Source organism: Mya arenaria, chromosome 4 (assembly GCF_026914265.1).
Source record: "Mya arenaria isolate MELC-2E11 chromosome 4, ASM2691426v1".
Classification (NCBI taxonomy): domain Eukaryota; kingdom Metazoa; phylum Mollusca; class Bivalvia; order Myida; family Myidae; genus Mya; species Mya arenaria.
The window spans coordinates 23402376-23416798 of record NC_069125.1 but is presented as its reverse complement, the minus strand read 5'-3'; the positions used below and the strand labels follow the sequence as shown (position 1 = coordinate 23416798).

Sequence of the window (14423 nt, the reverse complement as noted above, 5' to 3'; positions counted from 1 at the left end):
CCTAAAGAAGATTCTCTACCATTGAGCTATCGAGGCAGTTGACACCAATTTTATATCACTAACACAGCTGTATTTCTTTATTAAAGTGAGATGCACACAAGATTTGTAGTTAAACATATAAAAGTCGCTGCAAGCTTAGAATCAGGCGCTGGCTTCCGGAAGCAGAAGCAAAAGGTCATCAGTAGGGTGTCAACCGGCGTGTGACTTTCTGCACCGGGTCATTGCTTCACACAATTTTTGCATTTTATAGGATGTCCATTACACCTTATCAAAATAGGAGAGACAGGAGGTATTTAAAATAGTTGTTAACAAACAATCTCAATAATCAACAACTGCGTTATATTCTTAATACAATGAAAACTACCGGGACAAGCCCAGCTGTAACACTTGTTAGGTTTAAACCCTGTTTAAAGGTGTACAGCTTGGGCCCACACAACACTGAACGAGAGAAATAGCACGTTCAACATCTCTGGAGCCATACAATCGGTACCATTCATTTTTTTTTAAGTTTTCATCATAATGGAACGATTTGTTTTGTTTATAATATCGAGGTCAGGTGTTTAGTATATATCTATATTATGCCAGAAAAATCTTGAAAATAATGTGCAGACCACGTTTTCATCTCAATCTTCCCGAGACATGGACAGCATGCTCGTCGTTATGAAATAAAGGTCACGTGCAAAGTGGTATCATAAGGTCACGTCGATACAACAAGGTTATGGTAATACTTTGCCTTTTTTGATAAAACGAGACGTGAAAGTAAAAGGAGTTTCTGATATTAAACTGATTATCTGTTTCTGTTAATATCTAGCTTCCAATTCCAAAGGAAATTACAATAATTCTGAGTATATTCGGTAAAAACAGAAATGATGTTTTATATGTTTTCTTGTTCAATGCGTTGAATGTGTACTTAGCAAGAATGTTCATCAACTTCAGTTTGTTGTTTTCGCCTCATTCTCCGTGTATTTGAAGCCTTGAACTCTTGATACTTCATCTCGCAATCACCCCCTTTGCTTTGCGTCATTTAAATCAGTCTAGATACCCACTATCTCATTTCCCGAATCTCTAGGCTCTTTCTGTGCACTGACGACACTGACGACATTGATGATAAACCCATGTCAATGTACACATCATTTATAGGCGATTTGTCGCCTTTTTACATCTTAATGCTCTTCAACATTGCATTATAATATGAAGTGCCTTTCTTTTCATTTTAAAGATTAACAGGTATATTCCATTACAACTCAATAACCAAGTCCAAATATTGCACATCTAGCCATTCACTTCCGAAGTGTAACGCATTTTTCGTTGCAGAATTTAACTCCTGACAGTCGCGGATGTTAACCACATCAAATGAAATTATATCAATCGCGCCTTTGATACTGAGGGGCGAATATCGACTTATACGTTGATCGTTCTGATTAGACTACCCTTTTACTTTGTGTACAGTGAATTTACCATCAGTGTCAGCTAGAGAATATTTTCTTCCGATATGTACATTATAACATTATATTAAAATAAGTTATGACATGATGGAAGGAAAACGCCAATCGAATGTTCGTCCTTTGTCGGTTTGTTACCAACATACAATACATGAACAAATGTATCTTTCTTTTGCAATTAAAAGGGTTGATTGTTAAATTATGATCAAGAGAGATTTATAAATGTATGAATAGGCCAAAGCTTTTACTAGAGATAACCTAAGATTACAACACGAAAGTTCTAAGACGCAACTTACACGGCACGGAAACAATAGCATTGGGAACAGGTGTAAAGGGTATTAAATGTCGCTAATGTCTTCTTGATAAAAAACATTTCCAGGCTATAAGCGTCGAAAGCAATATTATCTAGATAAATTCAATGTGTTCAATGATAACATAAGTATTTAAACAGTAACAACGAAAAGTAAACATGTAATAAAGCGCTATTCAAAGTAAATCCGTTTATTTCTGGTTTAATTTAAAGGAAACGCACAACACAAGCAGATGTCAAGAGTCTGCGTTGGTAATGAAGATCATAGAGGAGAACAAATGCCTTGAAACATTTTCTAGTAACAAATGACAACTGCCTTATCTGTTTCTCCAGTTAACATTATAGAAATGCAAGCAATCTGACGCTGTGACCTGCATGCTGATACCTTATCTTTAATAGGCATCCAGCATATTTGTCGTTAACTGACGTCATCACAATATAGCTTGATGAGAAACTAAGTTAAATCTTTCAGCTAGGACTTGTCACCTTATTTGTTTGAGTTTTAAACATTTTCGTGAAAACCTGTCGCATCTGATGCGCAGAACTTCGTCGTCTGGGTTTACATTCTATCATTTTCCTGCGACGAATTTCCCTATGAAGTTCATGGAATAATTCGGGAATATCTTCCCCACCATCGGAAGCGGAAGTTTCGAAAAATGCGCTTGCCCAGTCCGACGCTAACCTTTCACCCTCACTTGTTGGAACGTGTACTTCGTGAAGTAAGTCAATTTTGTTACCAACAAGTACACACTGTACGTTTGTCTTTTTTACTTCATCAAGACACTGTTTGATACTTGATACTTCTTCAAAGCTGTGTCTGTCGTTGATGGCATATACGAGAACGAATCCATCCGCCCATCTGACGTGACCCTCTCTGTGTATACTCCACTCCTGAAATATTAAGCACTTTATTTTGGAAAAGAATTCCTCTGATATGTAAAAAAATTGTTGCACATTTTTTTTTTGTTCTGTTTTCTTTGAATTTCAGTTCTAGGCCCTTATTAACACAAACACATTGAGTTTGAGTTTACTTTATACTGAAGTCGACATTAATGAACGCTGATAACTAATAGAATCACTTCCTAGCAAGAAAACAGTTCTGATGTTACTTGTAACTGAGTAAATATGTTTCATAAAATACTTTGCTTAAAGCTGCACTCCCACAGATCGAACGTTTTGACATCTATTTTTAATTTTTGTCTTGGAACGAGCCAATTTTTGTGAAAACGTAATATGAAAATATGCAATTTGATCTTTTGTCAGCAATCTGTTATCATTGGTTTGCAGATATTTACGCAAAAAGTTGTTCTTTCCAAGACAAAAAATAAAAAAGTTGTAAAAAATGGTATATATGTGAAAATGCAGCTTTAAAGGGACATCGCTAATGTTATAAATGTATCAATGCTAGAAATTATCGTATGAAGATAATAAACAGATTAAATAAATATTTATAAGCATATAAAGATAACAAAAGTGTTAAAATGTCAAAAAAATAGGCGAACAAATATTTCATTCTCAGTTCCATTAAACAAGGCCATTTTATCTGTACTATTTTGCAATAAATCAATCTCAGAATCATTGTAGAGTGTCGGGATTTGAGTCTGAATATTGAATTATTTTGCCGATTATTACAAATCATCTCTGTAAAGTATGAAGTACTCACTTTCTTACGCGGTAAGAACATACATTTAACATAACAACCAAAAAAGGTTAAATTTCATAAGATTTAACATGCCAACAAATTGTGCCGACCATGTAGAATATCTTGGTGTAATTTTGAAAGATAAGACCTAAAATTATTTGAAATAAATAATCTGTTATGTTCAATTTCAACGTCACTTGAGTGTTCGTTAACCGATGGTTAAGGCCGGGACACTGTAAACGGATGAACAAGAAACACGAATGTGTTCATTCATAGCCAGTTTACCCTTGAGTATTTTATAATTGAATTTGCAGACCCCCTTCTGTAATTAAAATCCCTGATCTATCAATGGCTCGTGCATGTTCGCGAAAATGAATGCCAAGTAGCATATCTTTGCCATACCCATCATCGATGTGTATCATGAAGTTAAATGTTGTAAGATTAATTCATATGAATGCAATATTTGATCTTAAGTAAATCGTTTAGGTAAATTTTAAATTATAATAAAATTTCACGTGATAAAAACATATTATTTTCTTTATTCAACATCCTCTCTACATATTTTCTTTGTCAATACCTCGGTTGTTTCATTTTATATGTAATTAATTGACTGCAATGAAAATGCTTCCATTTGCAGCTTTTCTTTAAATACAAATAGCCTACGGCAATATTTCCATTCACGGCAGGGGTTGTTTTTTCTTCTTTCTTCCTTGGATGAGAAAGCGTGATTTCTGACTTCAGTGCATGCTTCGTAAACAGACTATCTTGTTTACGGCACAATAATGAAAGCCTTCAGACACTCAAAGAATGACATGCAATATCTCCAGACAACAAACACAGCGTAAATCGTTTAGGTTAATCAACAGACTATGCTCTGGTTATCCTAATATGCACTTGACCGACAGCCTCGAGCTATATGACTGTCCTCAGTCTATAACAAAGCCAATGTAATAAGCACTGTAGAGATATTTTAGAGAGTTCAAAACTCTCTATTGGATGTATAATAGTCATAAACTGCTTTGTATAATATGAACAATACGAGTGAACTTAAATTTAAAAAGATGCATAAGAAATCACCATTGAACATTGTTTAAAGATGTGTTTACCTGTCCTGCAGTATCAAGGATCTCCATGACAACAGGTTCTTCGTCTATCGTCGTGTTATGTTTGTATGTACATTCTGAAAAAGAGAGAAGGCTGAATTTAAATAAAATCGATTAATGGCCACACATTTGATTACGTTTGCAACTCCCCAAAGAAAGTTTAACCCCGGCCATAACTAAAACTATATGTTTATCGACATTAATAAAAAGTGAAAATGTCTCATTATACAAATGTAAGTAATTTGATTGCTTTTCGGGTTATGTCCCAGGAATTTCGTTTTGACATAGATTTAAGACTATGATATAGACGACAACGAAGCCGAGGTTAGGACCAGACAGGTACATACTTTCTTCGGAGAAAAAAATATTAACGAACTAGAAATAACAAACAGTTTAACTTCGCAATAAGCCTAGTACCAGACGCTCACTCCCGAGTGTTAAAGCGATAGATGCCTAGTTTACGACTTAATCACAATTTATTACATCGATTTTACATTTTATTATATGTCCAGAGTAACAAAGTAAATGATTCAATATGATTACTTATTGTAGAAGATTTTATGTCCGGTAGGACATACCGAATGCATGAAAGAGAAAATATAATTTAAGGGTCTGATAGATCGAAAAACAAATTATAGAAAATATTGATAATACATCTCTTTGTATAATATATTTTATCCCTTTAATAAAAATAATAAATCTCATTTTTCATGAATGTACAAATTTCTTATAACACATTATACCATCGCTGGTACATCAAAACGCAAAAACTATTAACATATCTTCAAGATAATTAATAATAAGAGCATCTTTAAATGAATTTCCAGACAGCGAAAATCGCATCAGTCAGTCAGAAAAATATAACTCTCATTGCAAGTTTTGAATACTGCTATGAGAGGGGAAAAGCACATATCAGGAAAATTTGATGGCTGTTTAAAGATGAGTTAATTTCCAATCAAGATATCGTTTCGTTGGCGACGCAATCTTTGCCGTGAAGATCAACGTTCTATCAGGGTGTTTTCCCATTTTTACTCAGTTACTGTATATGATTATAGTTTTGAGTGCATACGCGAATATCTGGCTTAACAGGTAGTTAACTCTTGAACTTTTTATCTATATCAGCAAACGTACAAAATATTCCATTACATCAATTATCATAGTCTGGGCAACAACCCAAGATATTGCTTTGGATGGTTTATTTAAGAAGTCTAAAATGAATGAAAAATTATTTAATGCTTTTCAGTGGTGTATTGAACGATAATGGTGGACTCTAACATGATAAATTTACTCATCGAAAGAGTGAGTTTATCAAATATTGACATAAAAGCCAGTTTAACTTTGAGTAATTTATCGTAAACGAACGCAGTGAAAAAACAATGACGCCATTTACGGCATGATATCGTGAAGCTTAGATATGCCGCACTATTTCATTTTAATAAAGAATCTTGTTAAATGAAATACCATCATCAAATAAAATGAAAATTTGTTTCTTTCAGTGTAAGATTGGAGTGTATTTAACCCCGTTAGATATTTGATATTCTACGCTGAAAAAAACAACAATATTTATACGAAAAGCTACACAAGCTCAGTAGCAAAAAGTTTAAACATAAACCCGATTTAATGGCACTGGATCAACGCCAAAGACATAGAACATAACATCACAAACAAGAAACAAGGAAGAACAGCACAAAACTCCACAAACAGCACAGTGCATACGTACTATATATAAAAAAACTAGGTATGTTTATCAAGGATTGTTAGGTACCGCCTTGGAACGGTCAGTAAAATGTAAATTTACTGGGGGTTTAAACCAGTTTAAGTGCACAAACCTCACTTAACAATCCTAAATAAAGAAAAAACGTAAAAGGTAAATCTTATCAAAGTATGCATTAACTTGAGGAAACTTAATAATAAAACAAATAATAATAAACCTATAGGTAAACCCCAAGTACTTCTATGATTAGAGATTCCAACTCCATCCGCAGACGGAGGAATACAATTCAGAGCACCTAATGCAAAATCTATTCAAAGATACGATGCAGTCATTGTTTGAAACTATGAACATCACGCACAGTCTGCCTTATAAAAACAAGGTTTAAAACTGTGTGATCATAGAGTTTCATAATAAAAAGCATCATTGTACTAAAACTGGGTACAAATAAAGAAAACATTATTAAAAATAAAAGCGACATATATTAGCTAATCTTTCCTTCCAAATGATTTGAAAATGTAAAATATTTGAAGAAAATGAAGTCACTTATCTTCTACGCAAAATGGGAATACAAGCGTAGTTGTATGTTTACATATCATGCAACTGTTGTTGTTGTTGTTGTTGTTTTTGTTTGTTTGTTTTTGTTGTTTTGTTGTTGTTGTTTTTTTGTTGTTGTTTTTTTTGGGGGGAGAGGGGGCGGGCTCTACTATATAATTCAATTAACAAACGACTAATGGCTGTTACCTGTTAACAGCGGCTTGTTTTCATTCTTGATTACATAATTGCGGTCTCATGATTTCCTTACAGGTAACATAATGGAATCAGGATGATCAAAAGCAATCATGAGGAGACGTGGGGAGATGTTCGGGTCACGAATCCAAGAGCCACCAAGGCTAATTACCCGAGCACCCAGTCCAAAAACAAGTGCACTCGGTCCAAACACCGGCGCATGAAGGCTGATTACCCAAGCTCTTACCTAGTGTTGGATCATACTCCCAAATAAAACGTCTGGTCAGGAACCGAACAACCAGAGCTGAAGAGAAAATATGTATTTATGTTATTTTAGTGCGTACATATGAAAATATGTTAGAATGTATAATTACCATGAGCGAGTTATGGTATAAGCTCGAGCTTAACAATATAATTTCAAAACTTTTCCATGAATTTAAAAACTACACGTTGTATTTGTTTCAACAAAATGGATTTTTCCGATATCAATTTTAAAATATGCAGTGTTCCTTGGAAGCTTCCATTCCATGTTAGGGAAATTATTGTCCATATTGTTTTAATACAATTAAATGAAATAGGAGTTTATCTGATATTTCAAAATTAAGTCAACAGTAATAACCTCTCCATAGCTTTTGGTGTTATGTATAGCAGACTTAATTCTGTATCCCTCTGTTGTTGTTTTTTCTAAAAAGTTTATTAGTTCTTATTCATTCACATTAATTACAAACAAGACTGCTCATAGGATACAGTAGAGCAAATTTGCATTAAACACAAACAAGACTGCTCACAGGATACAGTACAGCAAATTTGCATTAAACACAAACAAGACCGCTCACAGGATACAGTACAGCGTTCTTGCATTAAACACAAACAAGACTGCTCACAGGATACAGTACAGCGTACTTGCATTAAACACAAACAAGACCGCTCACAGGATACAATACAGCGTACTTGCATTAAACACAAACAAGACCGCTCACAGGATATAGTACAGCGTACTTGCATTAAACACAAACATGACCGCTCACGGGATACAGTACAGCAAATTTGCATTACCAACAAACAAGACTGCTCACATGATACAGTGCAGCGTACTTGCATTAAACACAGACAAGACCGCTCACAGGATACAGTACAGCGTACTTGCATTAAACACAAACAAGACTGCTCACAGGATACATTACAGCGTTCTTGCATTAAACACAAACATGACCGCTCACAGGATACAATACAGCGTACTTGCATTAAACACAAACATGGCCGCTCACAGGATACAGTTCAGCGTACTTGCATTAAACACAAACAAGACTGCTCACAGGATGCAGTACAGCGTCCTTGCATTAAACACAAACAAGACTGCTCACAGGATACAGTACAGCGTACTTGCATTAAACACAAACATGACCGCTCACAGGATACAATACAGCGTACTTGCATTAAACACAAACATGGCCGCTCACAGGATACAGTACAGCGTACTTGCATTTAACACAAACATGACCGCTCACAGGATACAATACAGCGTACTTGCATTAAACACAAACATGGCCGCTCACAGGATACAGTACGGCGTACTTGCATTAAACACAAACAAGACTGCTCACAGGATACAGTACAGCGTCCTTGCATTAAACACAAAAAAGACTGCTCACAGGATACAGTACAGCGTACTTGCATTAAAAACAAACATGACCGCTCACAGGATACAGTACAGCGTACTTGCATTAAGCACAAACATGACCGCTAACAGGATACAGTACAGCGTACTTGCATTAAACACAAACAAGACTGCTCACAGGATACAGTACAGCGTACTGGCATTAGACACACACATGGCCGCTCACAGGATACAGTACAGCGTACTTGCAGTAAACACAAACAAGACTGCTCACAGGATACAGTACAGCGTACTTGCATTAAACACAAACAGGACTGCTCACAGGATACAATACAGCGTACTTGCATTAAACACAAACATGGCCGCTCACAGGAATACAGTACAGCGTACTTGCATTAAACACAAACATGACCGCTCACAGGATACAGTACAGCGTACTTGCATTAAACACAAACAGGACCGCTCACAGGATACAGTACGGCGTACTTGCATTAAACACAAACATGGCCGCTCACAGGATACAGTACGGCGTACTGGCATTAAACATAAACAAGCGTACTTGCATTAAACACAAACATGGCCGCTCACAGGATACAATACAGCGTACTGGCATTAAACACAAATATGACTGCTCACAGGATACAGTACAGCGTACTTGCATTAAACACAAACATGGCCGCTCACAGGATACAGTACAGCGTACTTGCATTAAACACAAACATGGCCGCTCACAGGATACAGTACAGCGTACTTGCATTAAACACAAACAAGACTGCTCACAGGATACAGTACAGCGTACTTGCATTAAACACAAACAAGACCGCTCACAGGATACAGTACAGCGTACTTGCATTAAAAACAAACATGACCGCTCACAGGATACAGTACCGCGTACTTGCATTAAACACAAACAGGACCGCTCACAGGATACAGTACAGCGTACTTGCATTAAACACAAACAAGACTGCTCACAGGATACAGTACGGCGTACTGGCATTAAACAAAAAACAATCGTACTTGCATGAAACACAAACATGGCCGCTCACAGGATACAATACAGCGTACTGGCATTAAACACAAACATGACCGCTCACAGGATACAGTACAGCGTACTTGCATTAAGCACAAACATGACCGCTAACAGGATACAGTACAGCGTACTTGCATTTGACACAAACAAGACCGCTCACAGGATACAGTACAGCGTACTGGCATTAGACACAAACATGGCCGCTCACAGGATACAGTACAGCGTACTTGCATTAAACACAAACAAGACTGCTCACAGGATACAGTACAGCGTACTTGCATAAAACACAAACAAGACCGCTCACAGGATACAGTACAGCGTACTTGCATTAAACACAAACAAGACCGCTCGCAGGATACAATACAGCGTACTTTCATTAAACACAAACATGGCGCTCACAGGATACAGTACAGCGTACTTGCATTAAACACAAACAGGACTGCTCACAGGATACAGTACAGCGTACTTGCATTAAGCACAAACATGACCGCTAACAGGATACAGTACAGCGTACTTGCATTAGACACAAACAAGACCGCTCACAGGATACAGTACAGCGTACTGGCATTAGACACAAACATGGCCGCTCACAGGATACAGTACAGCGTACTTGCATTAAACACAAACAAGACTGCTCACAGGATACAGTACGGCGTACTTGCATTAAACGCAAACAAGACCGCTCACAGGATACAATACAGCGTACTTGCATTAAACACAAACAAGACCGCTCACAGGATACAATACAGCGTACTTGCATTAAACACAAACATGGCCGCTCACAGGATACAGTACAGCGTACTTGCATTAAACACAAACAGGACTGCTCACAGGATACAGTACAGCGTACTTGCATTAAACACAAACAAGACCGCTCACATAATACAGTACAGCGTACTTGCATTAAACACAAACATGGCCGCTCACAGGATACAGTACAGCGTACTTGCATTAAACACAAACATGGCCGCTCACAGGATACAGTACAGCGTACTTGCATTAAACACAAACATGGCCGCTCACAGGATACAGTACAGCGTACTTGCATTAAACACAAACAGGACTGCTCACAGGATACAGTACGGCGTACTTGCATTAAACACAAACAAGACTGCTCACAGGATACAGTACAGCGTACTTGCATTAAACACAAACAAGACCGCTCACAGGATACAATACAGCGTACTTGCATTAAACACAAACATGGCCGCTCACAGGATACAGTACAACGTACTTGCATTAAACACAAACATGACCGCTCACAGGATACAGTACAGCGTACTTGCATTAAACACAAACATGGCCGCTCACAGGATACAGTACAGCGTACTTGCATTAAACACAAACAAGGCCGCTCACAGGATACAGTACAACGTACTTGCATTACTCACAAACAAGACCGCTCACAGGATACAGTACAGCGTACTTGCATTAAACACAAACATGACCGCTCACAGGATACAATACATCGTACTTGCATTAAACACAAACATGGCCGCTCACAGGATACAGTAACGCGTACTTGCATTAAACACAAACATGGCCGCTCACAGGATACAGTACAGCGTACTTGCATTAAACACAAACATGACCACTCACAGGATACAATACAGCGTACTTGCATTAAACACAAACAAGACCGCTCACATGATACAGTACAGCGTACTTGCATTAAACAAAAACATGACAGTATACTTGCATTAAACACGAACAAGACTGCTCACAGGATACACATTAATCACCAGTTGTTATCTGAGTAAGACATTTCATACAAAAACATGAATGCACAAAAAAAATAATGAAAGCATTGTACTATTGAATATATATTTTTTTTACTTTAATGAGGGATATGATATTTACATTGCTTTTGAAAAAGGAGGAGATATGTAATTACAGCTCTACCTGGTTTGTTTTGTACTAAGGTTCTTTTTAAAACCTATCTAATGCTGTTATGTGATTATTACGTAGAGTGTTTACGAGGTATTATGTTAATACCCGGATAAAAGCCTTACCAATTCAATAACCCAATAACTCAATAACGTTAAGCTTTTTATTTACAGAAATGGGATTTCAGTATTTGTTTTCAAGAAAAACATGTTTTAAATTTTGTTATGCAATGTTCCTGCTACTTAAGGTCTCCGTTCATTTGTATAAAGGTTGATCAATCAAAAACAATAATTCAATACCTGATTTCCCGACGCCTGGTGCCCCGAGTATGCAAATTTTGGATTCCACCGACTTGTTCTTGCCATTTGATGTCATAGCAACAGTTTGTTCTTTCATTTAGAACTCCTCAAAAGGTGTCTTTTGTTATGTTTAGTAAATTTAATATATTAACAGCTCTGTTTTAACAGTAGCATTTGCAAATTATGATTTGACAAGATTAGTAGTATTGCCTTTCGTATACAATTTCACAGATGCTTATAACAAAATAATGGTATAACAGGAACATATCCGACAAATAAAAATGAACTGTCATACAACTGTTCGTCAGATGTGTTGTTTTTTTTCACTTTAATTGAATAAAAAAATAAACATTCACAATATGAATCAGATCCGCATTCCTTCCATTAGTTTGTATCTGCTTTCACTAATCAACGCAACTCTTAATATTCGTATGGTTTATCTCATGTGCGCATAATGTTATATTAATTTAAAGTTCAATACAGCGACCATTAAATCCATGAAGAAATGCGGCGCTGTCTACGTCCAAGTCAATTTATATGAAGTATCGGCTAAGACATATGTAATCCCAAACAAATTGCAGAAACAAACAACTAAACAGGAGACAATCACCTCAGATGTTATAACTATTTCTTTGTGTGTTAAATCAACAGATAGGGTTTTCACAAGATTTATACGCGGTGATTCAACTTCGATCAACTCATACATAAACTTCCGTCAGCGATCCAGTGCATTGATGAATAAAGATCCTCTTTTGAACCCGCTTGCTTTCATCCCAGGTGTTCTCTTCTCTATAGCTGTTCAAAAATCGCTATCAGTTATATTAAATCCACGTATATTATGCGCTTTGCCACCACTGCTTTCTTCATAATCATTGTAGTAACAACTCATCCTATTCATCATTGTTGAAGCATCGCTATTTGTCCATTGGTCTCATTGTATTCGTTCTTTATCAGTGTGTGGTTTCTCTCCTCGTCCCTATTATTACTTGCTTGAGCCATTTATTTGAACGTACCTGCATAAAAAAATACCAAACTGAACCTCACTAAGATTTATCCGGGGAGGGGGGGGGGACTTTGGACAGATGGAAGTATCTGCTTTACTTTATTGATATTAACTTCACTTCATTTGCCATTAGCATTTAGAAAATGAAAATTGGTTAAGAGTGTTTGCACTTTGCATTAATATATGTAAAGAACGATATAAGGGTTTAATTTAAGAGCTTTAAAAGTATAAACATCTTAGGTTTTGATGAAAACTTTTATCCACTCAAACATTTCTCAAGTTTCAAATGTTCAACTTAAAATAAATTTCCTCAAATTTCTTACATGGTTTGACAGCTTATAATTTGCGTTAAGAAATTACAAACTTTGCAAAACACTATACCATGTAAAAGGAGGTCAATTAATTCACTTCGCTTTCAATATGCCATCTATATCTATATACATTTGAATATTGAAGTTGGGGGCACTTTTATGGTAGCATAGCATCAAGGGAAGCGGCAAATTGAAATCAGTAAAGCATATATTGCAGATAAAACCGCTCTTTACAGGTTGATTATGAACCGCCTGCACCGTTGAAATTCCCATAAAATTAATTGTTAGCAGCTTCTGAATATGTTGTGTCCTCACCACAAGTGGTTGTATTCGAGGTAACATAAAGTTGGCTTGTGTTTTACGGAAGAAAAACGTACATTTTAAATCGAAAATATAGTACGGATAAAACCATTATCATTTGGCAAATGGTTTTATTGTGATACAATTTCTGTCATGTAACTTACATTGAGCAGAGGGCACGTTTTGTTAATATTGATATTTAAAGAAAAGCGACAACGAAATTTGAATTAGCACATCTGCTTCTAATTTTTTTGTCTGCCCTTATTAAACTTTATCAAATCAAATTTAAAACAAAGAATGAACGCAGACCACTTACAAGGTAAGCATGTATTGACTTTAGACGATTAATCACTGATATCTCTTTCCTAAAACACACTAACACTTCCTTAATCTGAAATATCCATGCTGATACAAAAATGTCCTCCGTTGGTGGTGGCATTTACTACCGAGCGTTATCTGTACGCATTTCAAGGACAACGGTATGGCCATCGATGTCTTAAATTCAATATATTAACAAAACATTTTAAATCTCTAATCCAGATATTTAGGAATGTAGTCGGAAACAACAAGGCTGAACATTAAACACACGTCGCTAGATACTTTTTGGTGTGTTTAAACAATAGGAATGAGCTCATAACAGCCAAACAGTTTTACAACCGTGCAAAATACATCGTTTGTGTGCGCAGTTGAAGTGAATGACTTGCCAGACGTAGCAATTTTTACATTCTAAACCAATAAAATTTATTTGCAAAAGCCGGAATGCAACTTAGGAGTTGTCAAAGTCTTGCGCATTCGCCAGAGAATTCGTTCAATCAGATATTAGTTTCAAGGGAATGTCGACCAGACCAATTAATCTGTTTGATTTTTCGCAATTTTTATATTGTGAGAATGTGAAAATGAAACGCAATTATTATTTGTTCTGCATAAGACTATGTTGAAATATTATGACATATAAATTTCATTGGAAATTATGAGTGAGGTTGACACATATTAAACCGGTTTAAACTGCAAATAAGAAGAAAAACAAAACTAACAAAG

The 14423-nt window shown here is 36.2% G+C and overlaps 1 protein-coding gene across 1 annotated transcript; it reads right to left on the bottom strand.

Moving 5' to 3' along the window:
* Window positions 1–1811: 1811 nt before the first annotated feature.
* LOC128232994 (ras-related and estrogen-regulated growth inhibitor-like) lies at window positions 1812–13982 on the bottom strand. The gene is made up of 5 exons (XM_052946839.1): window positions 13702–13982; window positions 11772–12784; window positions 7185–7241; window positions 4501–4574; window positions 1812–2643 (listed from the first exon to the last, which is right to left on the bottom strand). Exons 2-5 carry the CDS (start codon window positions 11866–11868, stop codon window positions 2221–2223), a joined length of 651 nt encoding a protein of 216 aa, XP_052802799.1. The 5' UTR covers window positions 11869–12784; window positions 13702–13982; the 3' UTR covers window positions 1812–2220.
* Window positions 13983–14423: the final 441 nt, after the last annotated feature.